Source organism: Sparus aurata, chromosome 5, assembly GCF_900880675.1.
Source record: "Sparus aurata chromosome 5, fSpaAur1.1, whole genome shotgun sequence".
Taxonomy (NCBI): Eukaryota; Metazoa; Chordata; class Actinopteri; order Spariformes; family Sparidae; genus Sparus; species Sparus aurata.
In genome coordinates, this window is record NC_044191.1 from 37,919,609 (window position 1) to 37,938,016 (window position 18,408).

At 41.6% G+C, this 18,408-nt stretch overlaps 1 protein-coding gene across 3 annotated transcripts; it reads right to left on the minus strand.

The window, feature by feature from the left end:
• Positions 1 to 222: 222 nt before the first annotated feature.
• On the minus strand, positions 223 to 17,565 carry LOC115581796 (formin-binding protein 1-like). 3 transcript variants are annotated; one of them, XM_030417196.1, is made up of 18 exons: positions 17,180 to 17,565; positions 16,027 to 16,142; positions 15,606 to 15,656; positions 15,311 to 15,458; positions 15,049 to 15,111; positions 14,743 to 14,838; positions 14,267 to 14,281; positions 13,511 to 13,639; positions 12,862 to 13,008; positions 12,561 to 12,737; positions 10,359 to 10,520; positions 9,846 to 9,860; positions 9,623 to 9,732; positions 6,362 to 6,494; positions 4,331 to 4,476; positions 4,030 to 4,166; positions 3,793 to 3,951; positions 223 to 1,323 (listed from the first exon to the last, which is right to left on the minus strand). In XM_030417196.1, exons 1-18 carry the CDS (start codon positions 17,207 to 17,209, stop codon positions 1,295 to 1,297), a joined length of 1,863 nt encoding a protein of 620 aa, XP_030273056.1. In that variant the 5' UTR covers positions 17,210 to 17,565; the 3' UTR covers positions 223 to 1,294. The 3 variants fall into 3 exon arrangements, with proteins under 3 accessions (XP_030273056.1, XP_030273053.1, XP_030273055.1); XM_030417193.1 differs by having other exon boundaries at positions 10,359 to 10,550; XM_030417195.1 differs by lacking the exon at positions 9,846 to 9,860 and having other exon boundaries at positions 10,359 to 10,550.
• Positions 17,566 to 18,408: the final 843 nt, after the last annotated feature.

Sequence of the window (18,408 nt, forward strand, 5' to 3'; positions counted from 1 at the left end):
GGTTCTCACTCGTACAGGAAGTCAACCAGAACTAACCCTGTTCTACCAAAAGATGTTTCTATTATACTGTCCACACCAAGTTTATGCCAAAGGCTGGACCCAGACAGTTACATAGTTCCTTGAAAACAAATAACAGTAAAACTGATTTTATGTCCATTATTATCAATAGATTTTTTGGGTCCCAGGTTACAACAAAGAGTGAAAGATGACAGCTCCAGACTGTGTGATTCAGAGAGTCCTTTATTTTGAAAGATTAACATACAGGAAGTTGAAAAGAGCGTGATCAGCAGTCTCACGTCTCAATTAAAAAAAAAACAATAACTGATCAGTTTCTCACTTTAAAATAAAAAAGTTTCACATTTCACATAATCAATAACATGATCATTGTCCAACAAGCAGGGGGCAGGGTTAATACTGGTTGGTAAACCAGGGGCGGGGTTTAGGTCAGCAGGTATACAGGGGGTGGGGCTACACCTCTGCAGCTACAGTTTATATTTACACACAGGTGACTCTTTAGCAAACGTCTGTGTAAAGTTTCAGCTCATGTCTTTCCAGTGTGTTGAGTTTAAACTTTATACCTGTGTTTACTGCACGTAATCAGCGCAATACACTGTGACATCACTGCAGTGAAACATGGGGTCATCTGAAGTCATCTGCCAACAGGAAGGATTGTCCTTGCCATCATTGAAACATCTCAGTAATATTTTGAATATTTTAATTATACATCATAGTTTAATCGGATTTCAGGTCAGTTCATCTGATCTCAGGAAATTTAATTTGATTTCAGGTCAATTAATCTGATCTCAGGTCAGTTGGTCAATTAACTTGATCTTAGAAATCACAAGAAAAAATATTTAAACTGACCAATTTACAGAAACTCAGTTTTTACATCAGAACAAATCTTTCCATAAAAGATAAGTTTGTAAATTTTGGTCTGAAAATGTTTAAAAGAAAAGTGAAAAGCTTTGATCAGAACATTACGCTTTTATTTATTATAATTATTTAAAGAAATTACCCAGACACAGAAACATGTTTGTGGTTTTCTTTGAAACGAATAAAAATGATCTTATCTGAAGATGAGGAATGAGATCTGGAAAATACAGATAGGATGGATCAGACTGTTTGGGACCGGTCTAATATCTGATCTCAGTCAGTACAAGTTGTCCTCCATCGCATATTGATAGCAGTCTGTCATCTGATTGGTTGAGATAACTGTCCAATGAAAAGCTGTTACCGGACTCCCTCAGAGCTCTTTCCTGTACATCACTTCCTGTGGCGAGACGTCCTCACTGGTCTAGACTAGCCGACTACTCTGCACAAAGCCTACAAGATAGACAGACAGACGGACAGAGAGACAGACAGGTAGAAATGTTAGAGCTGGTCGTGTGAGACAGGAAGTCTTCACTAAAACTATTCTCAGTTCTATCATTCAGCTGCCAATAAATCATATTTACACTATTAATAATTAAACTTTTGTGAGTCTTTTAACAGAAATGAATAAATGAGGTTGTTATTGACGATAAGGTTTACAGACCTCTCTGATTAGTTGGCTGTTTCTGTAGCTGAATTTTCTTCGTTGTTCTTAAAATTATCTTCAACAATTCTTTTTATTTTTCTCTCTCTTAAATAGACAGGAAACTTAAAAATTTTTTGGTTTTGAATGAAAGAAGACACGGATGACATCAACTTAAACGGAGATAGACATGTTTCACTTTTTTTCACTTTTTACCAAATAATGAATTGATTCATCGATAAATAATCAGCAGAGTAATCAGTAATGAAAATATTTGTTAGCAGTAGTTATTTTAGCAGGTGATGATGTGAAAATAAAAATACAAAAACATAAAAAACATGAAGCGACTGAATGAATGAATGAATGTGACTGATGTTTTTCAGGTTCAATAACTGTTAACCGTTTTTCACATGTCAGTCAATATCAATATCATGATCTTGTTAAGAGATTGTGATGAAACACTGAAGGCTTACGTTCATATTGATCACCTGACTGAGTGACTAACAGCCACATTTATTATTGATTAATTAGTTATTGATATTTCAAAAATATCTGCTGTCCACATACTTGGTCGTGGTTTAAATGTTGTGATAACAACAATAAAAATAGTGCTGAATTCTTTGCTCCCAGAATGCATCCTGACTCTGTTCAGGGCCGCAACAGCGTCTCAGTGCTACATGTCAATAAACACTCAACCGTGATTGAGTATCGTTGAGCCATTTACAGTTGTGGGATTGGAGCAGAGACACTGTAGTTCATAACATTTTTAACAGCAGCCGACAAAAATTCCAAGAAAACAAACATTTTCATAAGACGAGAACAAATACAAGTTTGTGCTCCGTGAGGAGAAGCTTGTTTGTCTTCTCTGGAACGAGGCAACAGAGACAAAGGAAGACAGTTGAAGGCGGTAGCCTGCGGTCACAACAACCAATGATGCAGCAGTGACGGCCATCTTTACAGTGGCCGAAGAGATCGTCCAATCATCAAAGGTTCTTTCTGAAGCAGAGTTGCTAAAGGTCTGAGTACAGGTGAGCCTGCACCTTATTAATGATGTCACATGATAACATGTCAGTACATTTATATTGTCTTACATTTACAATCAGTCCTCTGAGGGCAGATAACCCACATTCATGATGGAGCTGCTGCAGGTCTGTTTTATATTCAGTAGGATGAATGCAGATTCAGACTCATGACAAAATAAATCTGTCTGATTTCCAGCTTCTCACACAGTTGAGCAGCAGGTTTCATCCTCCAGATGTTGGAGCAGATGAAGGGATCCAGGTCAGACATGACACGGTGAACAGTTTCTACATTCATGTTTGAATCCTGTTAACGGATTTTAATGTAAACAGAGTGTGGGCTGAATAGACAGACTCTACACTCACAGATGTTGATTAAAGATATGTATCTCACAGACAGAAGAGGCAGATCTATATTAAGAGGACTTGGGTTGCAGTTTAAGCTCCACCCCCTCCTCAGATCACATGATCAGATTAAAGAAATGTACGCCGGAGGAACGCCTGAAATCTGCACCTGGGCTGCTGGTCGATGTGCAACACGTTGTCAGGTCGTTTTTGACAGAACTCAACTGGGTGAGAACTTCACTTGTTCTCACCTGCACTCACCCTCACCTGCACTGATGTGCAGCATCCCACAATGCACTGCACACTGCTCACTGTTCAGAATCATGTGACCAGGTGTTTCAAGACTACCTGAACGCATCATCAGTCTGGACTCTGTAAGAGGTTTGAGAGGAGGTTCGCTCCTCTGATAGACATAGACCCCTGTAGGCCATGTCCACATGGAGGCAGAGTATGAGATGACACTCAACTGCCCTAAAGGTAACAAGGTGTCCCACAGGTAATAAATAAACAGCAGCTTTAAAACTACAGGAAGTGTTCAGCACACAGACAGGCAGAGCAACAGATGACATTCAGAGGTCACAGAGGTCATCAGGCGAGAAGGTTACTGAAGGTTATCACAATACATGTCAAAGTTTATCTGAAGGTTAAAGACCAACATCTGTACAGTTGAACAAGAGGCCACTTCATGTCATATGTAGGTCATGTGTAGGACACGTTTAGGACATATGTAAATCATGCGTAGGTCATATGTAGAAAATGTGTGGGTCATGTAGGTCATGTGTAGGAAATGTGTGGGACAGGTTAACTTCATGTGTAGGACATGCGTAAAACATGTGTAGGACATTTGTAGGTCATATGTAGAAGATGTGTAACCCATGTAGAGGTCATGTGTAGGTCATATGTAGGTCATAGCACCTTTGGCGCTGCTGTCCAGGAAGACTTTGATGTAGGAGGTGGGGACGTATCCCTCCTCCTCCAGGTTCCTCCGTACTCTGGTCCAGCCGTCACCTTTGTCCTCTTCCACCACGGAAAGTAGTTCTCCTTCTACCATTGACAGGGTTCCTTCATTCTGACCTGCAGCACATCAATAACATGTTGGCATCGTCACTGTCCACCTCAATGTCAGGTGATATCCTCACAGAAAATAAGTACCTTGGAAGGGGTAGAGGGACTTGCAGGTGCCGATACTCGGTAATGGTTCTTCATCATCAAAGTCATCGTCAAACTCTGAACTACGAGATTTAAAGTGAAGCTCTGCACTGTGGTCTTCAGTGTAGCTGCCATCAGGACTGAGGAGAGACACAGGTAGAGAGACAGATAGGAAGTGAGAGATGGGTGGAGAGAGAGACAGGTAGACAGAAAGAGAGGGAACATTGTATTTATGTTTACAGTGTATGAAAAGTCATCATTGTTCACAATCAATCATAAATGATCAGTAATCAATAATGAGAACCTCTCTCGGCTGGCTGGACTGCGGTTGTCCAGCTGTTTCAGGCTGCTGCTGCCTGGCGTTGTTGCCTGGGAATTTAACCCACAACCTCCACTCTGTCTTCTACTGCTGTGATCAGACAGTCTGCTGTCGGCCTCCATCAGCCAAGCCTACGTGACAGACAGCAACAGACAGCAATGGAAGGCAACAGTCAGTAACAGACAGCAACAGACATCAACAGACAACAACGAACAGCAACGGACAGCAACAGGCAGTAACAGTTAGCAACAGATAGCAATGGACATCAACAGACAGCAACGGATAACAACGGATAACAACGAACAGTAACGGACAGCAACAGTACAGTGGCTTGCAAAAGTATTCATCCCCCTTGAACTTTTCCCCATTTTGTCACATTTTAACCACAAATGTAAATGTATTTTATTGGGATTTTATGTGATAGACCAACACAAAGTGGTGCATAATTGTTAAATGGAAGGAAAACGATACATGGTTCTAATTTTTTTTTACAAATAAAAAACAGAAAAGTGTGGTGTGCAAATGTATTCACCCCCCTGAGTCAATACTTTGTAGAACCACCTTTCGCTGCAATGACAGCTGCAAGTCTTTCGGGGTAAGTCTCTACCAGCGATGCACATATAAAGACTGAAATATTTGCCCATTCTTCCTTGCAAAACAGCTCAAGCTTAGTCTGATTGGATGGAGAGTGTCTGAACAGCAATTTTCAAGTCTTGCCAGAGATTCTCAATTGGATTTAGGTCTGGACTTTGACTGGGCCATTCTAATACATGAATATGCTTTGATCTAAACCATTCCATTGTAGCTCTGGCTGCATGTTTAGGCTCGTTGTCCTGCTGGAAGGTGAACCTCCACCCCAGTCTCAAGTCTTTTGCAGACTCTAACAGGTTTTCTTCAAGACTGTCCTGTATTTGGCTCCATCCTTCTTCTCATCAACTCTGACCAGCTTCCCTGTCCCTGCTGAAGAAAAGCATCCCCACAGCATGATGCTGCCACCACCATGTTTCACAGTGGGGATGGTGTGTTCAGGGTGATGTGCAGTGTTAGTTTTCTGCCAAAAACGTCAATTTTGGTCTCATCTGACCAGAGCAACCAACGTTGCTCCACGTTTATTGTGCCCCCACACGGCTTGTGGCAAACTGCATGGTTTTGTTTCAACAATGGCTCTCTTCTTGCCACTCTTCCATAAAGGCTCGATTTGTGGAGTGCATGACTAATAGTTGTACTAGATTTACACTGTGCTGCCGACGAGAAACAAGAAACAATTTGTTTATTCGCATTTCTCTTTACCTTTGATTTTGTTTTCTGTTCCCACAGGCTGCAAGCTGTGTCACTCTCTACACTCTCTATTGTTCACTGTACAGATTGTAAAGCCCATTGAGGCAATGCGATTGTGATTTTGGGCTATATAAATAAAATTGATTTGATTTGTCCTGTGGACAGATTCTCCCACCTGAGCTGTGGATCTCTGCAGCTCCTCCAGAGTTATCATGGGCCTCTTGGCTGCTTCTCTGATCAATGTTCTCCCTGCCCGGCCTGTCAGTTTAGGTGGATGGCCATGTCTTGGTAGGTTTTCAGTTGTGCCATACTCTTTCCATTTTCAGGTGATGGATTGAAAAGTGCTCTGTGAGATGTTCAAAGCTTGGGATATTTTTTCATATCCTAACCATGCTTTAAACTTCTCCACAACTTTCTCCCTGACATGTCTGGTGTGTTCCTTGGGCTTCAAGAAGCTATTTGTTCACTAATGGACCCCATTTACTAATTAGGTGACCCTTGAAGGCAACTGATTGCACAGGATTTTATTTAAGGGTATCAGAGTAAATAGGGATGAATACTTTTGCACACCACACTTTTCTGTTTTTTATTTGTAAAGAAAATGTAAATACATTTACATTTGTGGTTAAAACGTGACAAAACGTGGAAAAGTTCAAGGGGGGTGAATACTTTTGCAAGCCACTGTATATTGTGTATACTGTGTGTATTTGTAGTATCTGTAGTATTTGAAGCATAAACCTGGTTCCTCCTCAGCTCCTCCTCCAGTTTCTGCAGACTCTGTTTCACTTCCTCTAGTCGTGGCTCCAAACTACCAGCATCGCCCATCTGAGGACTTTGTTCATACACCTCCCTCATCTTCAACAGAGCATCTCTGAAACAACACACACAAATATTAACGACACACCCCACTCCACCCCAACATCGTTTGCATACCAGCCAGATGTTGGGGTGGAGGATGCCATCCGCTCCATGCTACATCGAGTCCACTCCAGTCTGGATAAGGGAAGCGGCACAGTGAGGATTCTCTTCTTGGACTTCTCCAGTGCCCTAATACCATCCAGCCCCCTATACTTCAGGACAAACTGAACAGAATGGGAGTGGACCCCCATGTGGTGGACTGGATCAAAGATTACCTGACTGACAGGCCACAGTGCGTCAGGCTGAAGGACAACACGTCTGACACTGGGGTCAGCAGCACTGGAGCCCCCCAGGGCACAGTGCTGGCCCCTCTTCTCTTCACCCTGTACACCTCAGACTTCTGTTACAACTCGGAGCTCTGTCACATACAGAAGTACGCCGATGACACAGCCATTGTTGGATGTATTAGGGGTGACAGGAGGAGTATCGGAGTCTGGTGGGGGACTTTGCTCTCTGGTGTCACACTAACTGCCTACAGCTCAACACCTCTAAGATGAAGGGGCTGGTTATTGACTTTGGGAGGTCCAAAACCGCGACCAGTCCGACTAGAGGTGGAGGCTGTGCAATCATACAAATACCTCGGGCTGTGGCTGGATAATAAACTGGACTGGACAACACACACCAGCCACCTGTACAGGAAGACAGAAAGCAGGTTGTATTTCCTGAGGAGATTGCGGTCCTTCAACATCTGCAGCAAACTGCTGTGGATGTTTTACCAGTCTGTGGTTACCAGTGTCCTCTTCTACACTGTGGTGTGCTGGGGGGGCAGCATATCCAAGAAGGACACCTCCAGACTGGATAAACTGATCAGGCGGGCCGGCTCTGTGGTCGGCATGAAGCTGGACTCACTGGTGACGGTGGCAGAGAGGAGGACACTGGACAAACTGCTGGACATTATTGACAATGCCAGCCACCCCCTGCACACCGTCATCAGCAACCACAGGAGCCTGTTCAGTAGAAGGCTGCTCCTTCCCAAGTGTAGGACCAACAGACTCAAGAACTCCTTTGTCCCTCATGCCATCATACTTTACAACTCCTCACTCGGGGGGAGGAGGAAATAGAGAAATACAGAATAGATGGAGTGCAATTAATAATTAAGAATCTACTCACACAAACCTGTGCAGTAACTTGTTCCACCACTTAAGTGCAATTAATTTAACTGCTAATTCCCGCTAATTTCATTTATCCACTGTATAAAAACACAATGCCATATACAGCTCTCTACATTTATCTTTATTTTCTGTTAATTTTATTCCATCTTTTATTCTCATCTCTACTTTATATTTATACATGTATAGCTAAGAGTTTATTGTGTACTGTTTATTTATTGTCTACTTTCTATAATTAGCTAAGAGTTTATTGTTTACTGTCTATTGTTTGCTTTATATATTTAGTTTTATGCCTCTCTCCTACTTGTAAGCTGCTGGAAATCAATAAAGAGAAGTCTAAGTCTAAGTCTACACACACACACATACACACACACACTTGAGAAATATCACAGATGAGACCGACCGGTCGTTTAATAAACTCCTGAAAATAAACTTTGACTGAAAGTTTCTTCTGACTGTGAGCTGATGGATTGATGTAGCTAAACAGGAGGTGGAGCTGATTCTCCCATCGGTGAGATTAAACCACTGAAGAAGAGCACAGAACAGAGGGCTCCAGTCAAACATGAAGACATGAGACATTTATGCAAGTTATGGCATACTGTATGAATGTGAGGAAGGTTACAGTCTCCTCATCATCTTTCAACACAGATTAAAACAGCTTTAGCATTTGTGCTAGACACGGTTTGACCCAGTGCAAAATCCTACATCGTACCCATCTCACTCGAGTTAGGCTTTCCAAAATGTATAATGATGTCAATCCCATGTGCATCAGATGTCCTCAGGCTCCAGCTACCCATGCTCATATGTTTTGGTCTTGTCCTTCACTACTTAATTTTTGGACGCAGATATTTAACTCCATTTCTGTTTGTACAGGGGTTCAATTTGATCCAACAGCATGCACCGCTTTGTTTGGGGTTTTACCTCCTACTTTGCAGCTTCCTAATTATAAAGCTGACTTTGTAGCCTTTGTCTCCGTATTGGCTAGACGTTTGATTTTATTGAGGTGGAAGTCTCCTGCGCCGCCCTCTCACTCGTCTTGGATCAGGGACATCCTTCAGTCTGTGAAGTTGGAGAAAGTTAGGTGCTCGATACATGGTTCTCTTGCAAAGTTTAATAAAACTTGGGGTCCATTTTTTGCACATGTTGAGGGACTGATTTTTGCGGCTATTCCAGAGTAGCCACCCTGATTGTTTACAAATTGTGAGTTTTTTATTGTGTGAATTTGTAGCATTCTGGGATGGTTTTTTTTATTATTATTTATCTTTGTTTAAGTGCACATATTGGGCTTTTATTTAGCAGTGGGTGACCATTTTGAGTTTTTTTTTTTTTGTTGTTTCTGTTGGGTTTTTTGTGTTTTTTTGTGTGTGTATACATATATTTTTTCCACTATTATTTACCCCTTATCCGTTTTCATTTTGCTTATTTTTATTTATTTAAGTTTTTATTTTTTTCTTCTTGTTATAATTGACACTGTTTTGACTCTCGAATTGTCACCTCTTGATTTTGTTATGTCACTGAAAAGTCAATAAACAAATGTTAAAAAAAAAAAAAAAACAGCTTTAGCAGGTTTTAGATTTGACCTAATTGATTTGCTTTGCTCCTTCTGCAGCTGATTTTTAAATATGCTCCTTCAGACCAGCAGGAGGCAGCAGAGTCCCAGATAAACACTAAACTATCCGAGAGAAAGACTGAATGGATAAATGTTTGGTAGAAACTGATGCTTACATACTTTACCTCCATTAAATCCTCCCAAATAACTCCCAAATTAACTTTGACTTCTGAGTTTCCTCTCAGATGTGAAAAAGAACCTTCTGTGGGTTTGTTAGGCTGTGATTAACATGAACAATCAATCTTACCGAGCTGGATGGATTTGCCTTGTTCAGAGGAAGACTGCAACTTTTCCTCCTCATTAGAGGACAAGCAGGTGCTTTGAGCAGAACTTCAACTTGTGTGTGTGTGTGTGTGTGTGTACCTCTGCTCTCTCTCTCTCTGGATCTCCTGGTTGATGTTGTTGATTCTGGTTTGAAGTTTCTTTCGTCTCTGTTCAGGAGGAAGATGACTGCAGTCTGCAGGACTTGAGCCCTGCAAAATCCACACATCATTATATTATATTATATTATACTATACTATACAGTGACTGTCATGTGGTTTAATGCACGTACATGATTTCACAGACAGACAGGTGTGACACTGACCAGTTTGAGTGACAGCTGTCCAATCAGAGGAAGCATGAAGGAAACAGAAAACTGAGTTTGGGTTCATAAATATTCATGTGTACAAAGAGACATATGTATTCAAGTGTACATGTGTGACTTCATTCAGACAGAACAAATGGATCAGTTGCAGGTTGCTTGGTCATGTTGTGAACTTTCACCTTCCGATCCGGAAGACTGAGCACATCGTCAGGTTAAAGATGAAGCAGGATGTGAGTCGGATCATGACAGTTTTAAAATCTGAGACGTTAAACTCCATCAGTGGGTTTCTCCTCCCTTGTGCTGCTTGTCTGATCACCAGCTTCACTCACTAATTCTGTTTCAACTTCTTCTCTGCAGACAAGTTTTCTTCTGGTTGTTTGGTTTTGGGCCCCTCCCACTTCAAACACACTGCTATCACTCAAATGAAAGATTCTGTCTAAGTGAGGCCTACATGCCTCTGTGTTCGTGTGTGTGTTCGTGTGTGTGTGTGTGTGTGTGTGTGTGTGTGTGTACCCCTCTCTTGAGGCTGCGAAGACACTGCTTCCTGGTTCGTGAACCAGAGGTCATGAGGTCATTTAGCCGCTGCGTGATTGGTTCTCTAGAGGCAGGGGGCGGGGACTGGGGACTGTTGGTCAGGGCCCCTGGTGAAGGCGAGGTTGGTGGTGGAGGGGGAGGCTGCCGGGGGGAGGAGAGGAGAGTCAACAGCTGGAGAGAGAGACATAGAGACAGACAGGGAGAGGTGTGGTCAGTACAGCCAGGTGTGTGTTGTTGTGTCTATGTGTATAATGTATACATGTTTGTACGGAGGCCTAGACATGACATGGTAAAAAAAAAAAATTAATTGTGGCGACAATATAGCTATAACGTGCGCACAAAATACTAATTTGTGGCCACAAAATACTAATTCATGGCCACGAAATATTAATTTGTGGCCACGAAGTAGGTATAATGTGCGCACGAAATACAAATTAATAGCATTCCTGGACAGCTGGGTAAGCAAATCGAGTGCACCTTCTCTACAAACTGCAATACCCACGTGATGTCCTTAAGGGTGAGTGTCTTATCTTATTCTGTTCTAATCAATATCTTGTTATCCAGCATTTAGGCAGTGCCTTTCACTGATCCTCTCCTTTGAAAGTAGCATCATGTGTGTCAGACTCTCAGCTGAGGGAATACAGAGGCTATATGAGCCGCAGCGTTTAATGATGCCACTGAACGCAGCTGTGCAGTTACAGTAGCGCTCACTGTATATATCGTGTTGCCAAGGTAACCTATAGCCTATCAGTGATTAGAATCTAGTTTGTATTGATTTGCAGGTTGGTGTTGCTCTGACTGAACTACTGAAGGTGTCTGTAGTGTTCTCTGGACATTTGTCCTTCAATAAAATCACAGACGATTAAAAGTTCACTATATTATAGGCCTACTTAAATAACTGCCTAAATGCGGCAGTGGCGTGCACAGACTTTTTGAAGGGCAGGGGCGAAAAGAAAAAAAAGGGCACATACAGCGCGTTCTCACCACTGAAGAGGGCACTAAGTTCCGTGTGTTCCCGAGGGCACTTTAGACATGTTTATATGTTATACAAATGGCACATTATATAGCCTTAAAACAGACTAACTAGACAGACTACTCAAGTTAATTTGTAGTTAGGATCAGCATCCACGAGAACTGTGTAGATTCAACATTGGACTGTGAAGAACATGGATGTATGAAGGAAACATTTTCAACTAAGTAGATGCCATTTCCTGTATTCTAGTGCATTTTAACACCATATTAGCACCAGATAATCCAAACTGGTTCTGTGAGATATAGCTCTGGCATAATATAGATCAAAAAGGGGCCCAACATTAAGTCACTGCAACAGTAATGTTTCATAGTATTTCTTGGTCTTAATAGTCTTCTGGAGTTTAGTGTGTTTTCTTCACCCAATAGGGCTCTGTGATAAAAACACAGGGAACAATACACATTTGAAATATTTGACACCTCAAAAGAAACAAACTATGATGAAGCATGGACATACAGTGGCTTGCAAAAGTATTCACCCCCCTTGAACCTTTCCACATTTTGTCATTTTACAACCACAAATGTAATTGTATTTTTATGGGGTTTTATGTGATAGACCAACACAAAGTGGTGCATAATTGTGAAGTGGAAGGAAAATGATACATGGTTTTTAAACATTTTTAAAAATAAAAAACAGAAAAGTGTGGTGTGCAAAAGTATTCAAGTTTCATATTCCCTTTCTTATTCTTCTGCCACCCTCTGGATCAAGACTACAGGTGCCACTGACGGCCGTAAATCAAACAATGCGCATTTCTATTTCTATTTCTATATATATATATATATATATATATATATATATAAAAAAAATTCTATTCTTAAGGTTAGGGTTTTTATTTTAATGTATGTCTAATGTATGTTTTGTATGCTACTGGACACTTGAATTTCCCTCGGGATAAATAAAGTATCTATCTATCTATCTATCTATCTATCTATCTATCTAATAGGCTGTTGCGGTTTCTAAAGAAGGTGCGCTCGATTTGCTTACCCAGTTGTCCAGGAATTATATTAATATCATTCATTAGTATTTCGTGCGCACATTACATCTACTTCGTGGCCACGAATTAGTATTTTGTGGCCACGAAATAGTATTTTGTGGCCACAATTAAAAATTTTTTGACCATGTCATGTCTGGGGCTCCGTACGTTTGTGTACCTTGTTCTTTCGTATAAAGGGCCACAGCTTCCTGCTGTGTTTCCGCCCCTCCGCTCGGTTGTCCAGGTAACTGGACTCAGAGATGCTCCGTCTCATGGTGGCGCTGTAGTCCTCAAACTCAACATCACCTGGAGGTTCAAAGCCTGATTTAAACACCTCCACAACCTGCCGCGTGTCCTACACACACACACACACACACACACACACACACACACACACACACACACAAAGGTTTAGAAAAGTTCAAATCTATGCCCAAAAAATTTAACTTGAGTGCGAAATGAGCCCAGAGGAGACTCACCATCCTGGGCTGGATGCCCTCAGCAGAGGCCATCATGGCATCCAGACAGCGACTAACAACAGGAAGAACTTTTCTCTCTGCCTCCGCCGAAGAACGCATCGCTTCACAGATTCTCTCAATACGCCGCTCCTCCATGTCCTGGATACGCTGTCACCATACAAACATAAAGAATCAATGCGGAACCTCTGGTATATAACTGGAACCAGTGTTTGATGCACCTGGTATATAACTGGTACAGGTGTTTTGAACACCTGGTATGTAACTGGTACCAGTATGTGCTTCATCTGGTATGTAACTGGTACCAGTATGTGCTTCATCTGGTATGTAACTGGTACCAGTGCATTGTTCACCTGGTATGTAACTGGTACCAGTATGTTGTTCACCTGGTATATAACTGGTACCAGTATGTTGTTCACCTGGTATGTAACTGGTACCAGTATGTTGTTCACCTGGTATGTAACTGGTACCAGTATGTTGTTCACCTGGTATGTAACTGGTACCAGTATGTTGTTCACCTGGTATGTAACTGGTACCAGTATGTTGTTCACCTGGTATGTAACTGGTACCAGTATGTTGTTCACCTGGTATGTAACTTGTACCAGTAGGTGCAGTTCATCTGGTATTTCACTGGTACCTGTGTGCAGTTTACCTGGTATATAACTGGTACCAATGTGTGGTAGTGCTGGTGCTGGTCCTGGTTAAACTGATTTAAACTGGTCACATAGTCTTTCCTGGACTCTTCAGCAGCTTGTTTTTTCTGTTGAGCCGTCTGACGAGCCTGAAAGCAGCCAACACATTGAAAGTTTAACACCAAATAAATCTACTAACAGCTTAACAACTCAGCAACTAAAACATTTTATCTCACTAGTTTGGTTCAAACAGAAACTGTTGATGTAAAGAACCCAGTTTGAGGTTTTTGAAACGAGTTTGATTTAGTCCGCTGTCCTTAAATCAGAAATAGTTCTGGTGTTTTTCACAACAGTTTGGATCAAACTAAAGAGAGACACGATATGTTGATCAGTTTTAAAAGTTGGTAGAGTTAACAATTTCCCCCTGCTTCCAGTCTTTATGTTAAGCTAGAATAACCTCGTCCTGTTGTATAATTATGGATCTTGCTGCTTTTCTTGCCAAGGCCCTCCTATTCAGCCTCTGATTGGCTTACCCTGATAGGCTTATGACCAATCATCACTTCTCAGACCAAATCTAAAATAAACTAATGAAATACGCCATTCAGAGCCAGAGGAGGTGGGTCTACTCTAAACCTGGTGGCGGCTCTGCACTGAAAAAAATGACATCATAATCTAAAGCTGTAAAAAATACATTACATAATGTACATACAATATTATACATTATCATTGTAAACATATTTACAATGAATGTGACGGAACAATTAGGAGGACCTTACCTTCAGAGAGCAGCGCTGAGACAGACAGACAGAGAGACAGTATTACATCAGTGATACATCGTCACTTCTTCCTGTCTGTATTGTTTGTATTGAGTTGAAAATGAAAAAACGTTTTTTAATCACTAGATTAAACAACGAGATCACTAGATCAGTTTGCGGTTCTCAATAATCTGATAAATTACTTTTGAAATGAACATCTTCACAAATGGATTTTAAAGCTTCAAAAAGGAGCAAATTAATTAAAAAATCTCCAAAACCTGCAGCAGTTCACACAACATCTTCCAAATATCAACAATTATTATCTGCATTCAGTCACACAGTCACATGTTTTGTTATATTCAGACCGCCATATTTTAAAATGTGCTTAATGAGTGTGATGGGTCAAAAGGGTCCTCCTCCTCTGATATATATTCATGTTTTAGATTGACTCTTTCAATAGAACCACATTGTGTTTATATGAATTCTTGTTCATCTACCTTTTCTCCTTCCGTCTTGTTGTCGAGGTCAATTCTGTCAGAGACATGTTGAGCTCGCTCCGCCTCCTTACAGTCACGCTCAAACCGGCGTTTACTCTGAACAGCACCAAGAACAACAAAACAACAAATCAATGAATCAATAAAATCATCACAAAGTCAAATCTGTTTTTAAGGTCAATCAGAATATTTCAATATGAAGTGACAGTGTTTGTTTTTTGAGGTGGTGGGTTCATTCAATGTGTTGGTGGGTTGGGTCATGAGGTGGCGGTCAGCAGGTGTTGATGAGAGGTGTCAGAGGTCACTCACAGACTCCAGCTGTTTCCAGGAGCTCTCAATGTGCTGCTGAGCACGACGGCCATCTTGGAAATGCTGAAACAAAAGAACAAACTGGTCAGCAAGGAAATTTAGTATTTCAATTATTCAGTGATATTTCATTGTAGACACTTGTAATGATGAACGGTGAAACAATGATGGATCTGTGACCGAGCCACAGTTCAGTGTGCGTGCATCAATTTACTCCAAGTCACTCCGCTGACGGCTGAGCCGAGCTGTTGGTTCGTGTACTCACAGTCTTCCTCTCAGTCTTCAGCTCTTGGGTGTATCTGGACAGCTCGCAGACGATCTGTGAGTTCAGGTTCTCAGCAAGTTCTTCTCTCTGAGTGGAGAGTTCGTTCAGCTGACGAAGAGTTGCAGCAAAAGCCAAACACCAGGTGTACCTGTAACAGCCAATCACACAGCAGGTGTGTAACAACTTCTGACTCCACCCAGCCTCCACCTGCAGGTTCAGAATGTGTGAAGTGACAGCAAACAAACAAACAGTGACTCTGTTAAAATAAATGAAAGTCATTAAACTGTGGACTGACCTGCTCTCGTCCTCTCTGCTTCTCTTTGGATGGTACTTCTTCGAGAGGCTCCTGCAAACAGACAGGAAGCAAGACAGACAGACAGGTAGAGGGAGAGATAGGGAGGGGAGTAGCGAGACAGAGGTGGAGAGAGAGACAAACAGACAGATAGAGAGACAGACAGATAGAGAGAGAAACAAAAAGACAGGTAAGAGACAGACAGGTAGAGAGAGCCAGTTAAATTAAAAGAAACAGTCAAAAGTTAATGATCATCCTCAAACTTTCCTGCACCACCTGCTCCACCCACTCACAGAGACACCTGTGTCTTCACCTGCTTGTTAAACTGTGACTTGTTTGATTTGTTTTAATTCTAAACTACCTGAAAACTTTTTCAATACTTCATCTGTTGAGAGCTCCAGGTGAGCTCCAGGTGAGCTGTTACCTGATCTGTTTTGCGTAGCTCTGCTCGATGTCGGCTCTCTCTTTGATGAACTTGGTGTATCTCTCCAGGAAGTCGATTCCCCAGCTGGTGTGTTTCTCCAAGTTATCAAACTGATCCTGAAACACAAGACAAGGCCATGACTCCACCCATTGAATCCACCTAAACACTGGCTCCACCCACTGAATCCACCTGTGCACTGACTCCACCCACTGAGTTCACCAGTACACTGACTCCACCCACTGAATCCACTTATATAAAACATGCTGTATCATGTACATTATATATAGAACATACAAATAAATACACTATTTACAGAACATACTGTATAAAATACATTATATACAGAATACACTGTTTAATATACATTATATACAGAATACACTGTTTAATATACATTATATACAGAATACACTGTTTAATATACTCTATTTAGAGAATATTCTGTGTAATATACATTATATACAGAATATACTGTATAATTTACTCTATTTAGAGAATATTCTGTGTAATATACATTATATTCGGAGCATAATGTGTGATATACATTATATACAGAATATATGGTATTAGTGACACCATATAGATCATATACTGTATATCATACATTACATAATATTCTGTATGATATACACATCATACAGAATATACTTTTAAATATACATTATAGAGGGAATACTAGCCCTCATTAATAAACATCATATTCTGTGTACAATGTGTATACAGTATATGGACGTGTATTAAAGCATGCATAGATCCACCCACATCATGTACACAAAGTAATCAAGTTCTTTTAGCTCGCTCTGTGTAAGCCGGTCAGCTGATTCTAGTATGACGTCACATTCCATCCCGCCAACAAAGCTGGTCATGATTATTATTTTAATAATCAATAAATAACTTGTGTCAGGTTTGGTCTCTGTCTCCGGGTCGCGCGCTGCAGCAGCATCATGGAGGACGCAGAGCTCGAGCTGCTGTCGTCACTCACCATGTTGCTATGGCAGAGCCGAGGAAAGCACGAGGGCCTCTGACACACACACACACACACACACACACAGAGGCCCGGTGTCCGGCTCGTTAACTGACGGTGAGCAGTGACGTGTTCTCAGGTATCTGTCGGGTCAGTGCGGCTGCAGCAGGTGTGAACAGGTGAACATACCCACAGCTCGGTGCCCCAGTTACAGCTCATCCTGTCCGCACAGCACCTCGCGCTCCGCTGCGGCTCCGATCCCACGATCACCGCGGGCTGCTGCTGCTGCTGCTGCTGTTGCTGTCCGCCGCGCGCATCCTCTGACACACCGTCTGTCTGTCTGTCTCCCCCTCTGTCTCGCTCTCTGTCTGTCTGTCTGTCTCCCCCTCTGTCTCGCTCTCTGTCTGTCTGTCTGTCTGTCTCCCCCTCTGTCTCGCTCTCTGTCTGTCTGTCTGTCTGTTTCTGTCTGCAGTAGCACGAGAGCAGAGGAGCGGTCACGCGCGGCGCGTCTCCCTGGAGGACCCTTTGTCATCAGTGAGGAGATGCTGAGATTGTGTGTGTGTGTGTGTGTGTGTGTGACAGCAGGGCGGGGCGGCAACTGAGCATGCTCAGTACACACACACACACACACACACACTGTCAGAGCAGACAAAATAATATTGTGATAATAAATAATCATAGTATTTAAACCTCTAACAACAACAACAATGATACAATGATAATAATAATAATAATAATAATAATAATAATAATAACAATAATAATAATAATAGCTGGGATGGTGTCAGTCCTCCAGCAGGCGGAGCTCTTCTCACATTAATTACATCTTCTATGTCACTGTCATCACTTCATTTTACTTAAGCTGCAACAACACATTATTATTATTATTATTATTGTTGTTATTACTATTATTATTATTATTATTATCATTATTATTATTATTATTATTATTGGTAGTTTTGTATTTGTTTTTGGAGTAGATTCAGACTCTAACATGTTTATTTCAGTTAATTAATTATAGAAAAGTCTTTTTGCTGCCAGAGTTTCTAACTATTGACATGAGTCCCCACATTATCTCTGCAGCGGAGGTTCGCACATTCTCCACCTTTTGTTTATCCACATAGAAAGCCGGCGCTTCGATCCTAAAGAGGCGTGACGGTGTGATGATGTCATGATGACGTCTGATGATGACGTGGTGTGTTTCCAACATGTCTCCCAGGTGTCCTCCTGTCAATCTGAACATGAACCTGCTGACAGTTTATAATCACATGGATGCTGTTAGAATGTGCAGTGATGGAGATCCTGACACACCAAACATCCTGAAAGTGACAACGTTCCGTTTTTCACTCTGAATGACATCATGACATCATCACCATCAGTAACCTGGACCTGTCTGACTGTCACTGCAGGAACGCAGG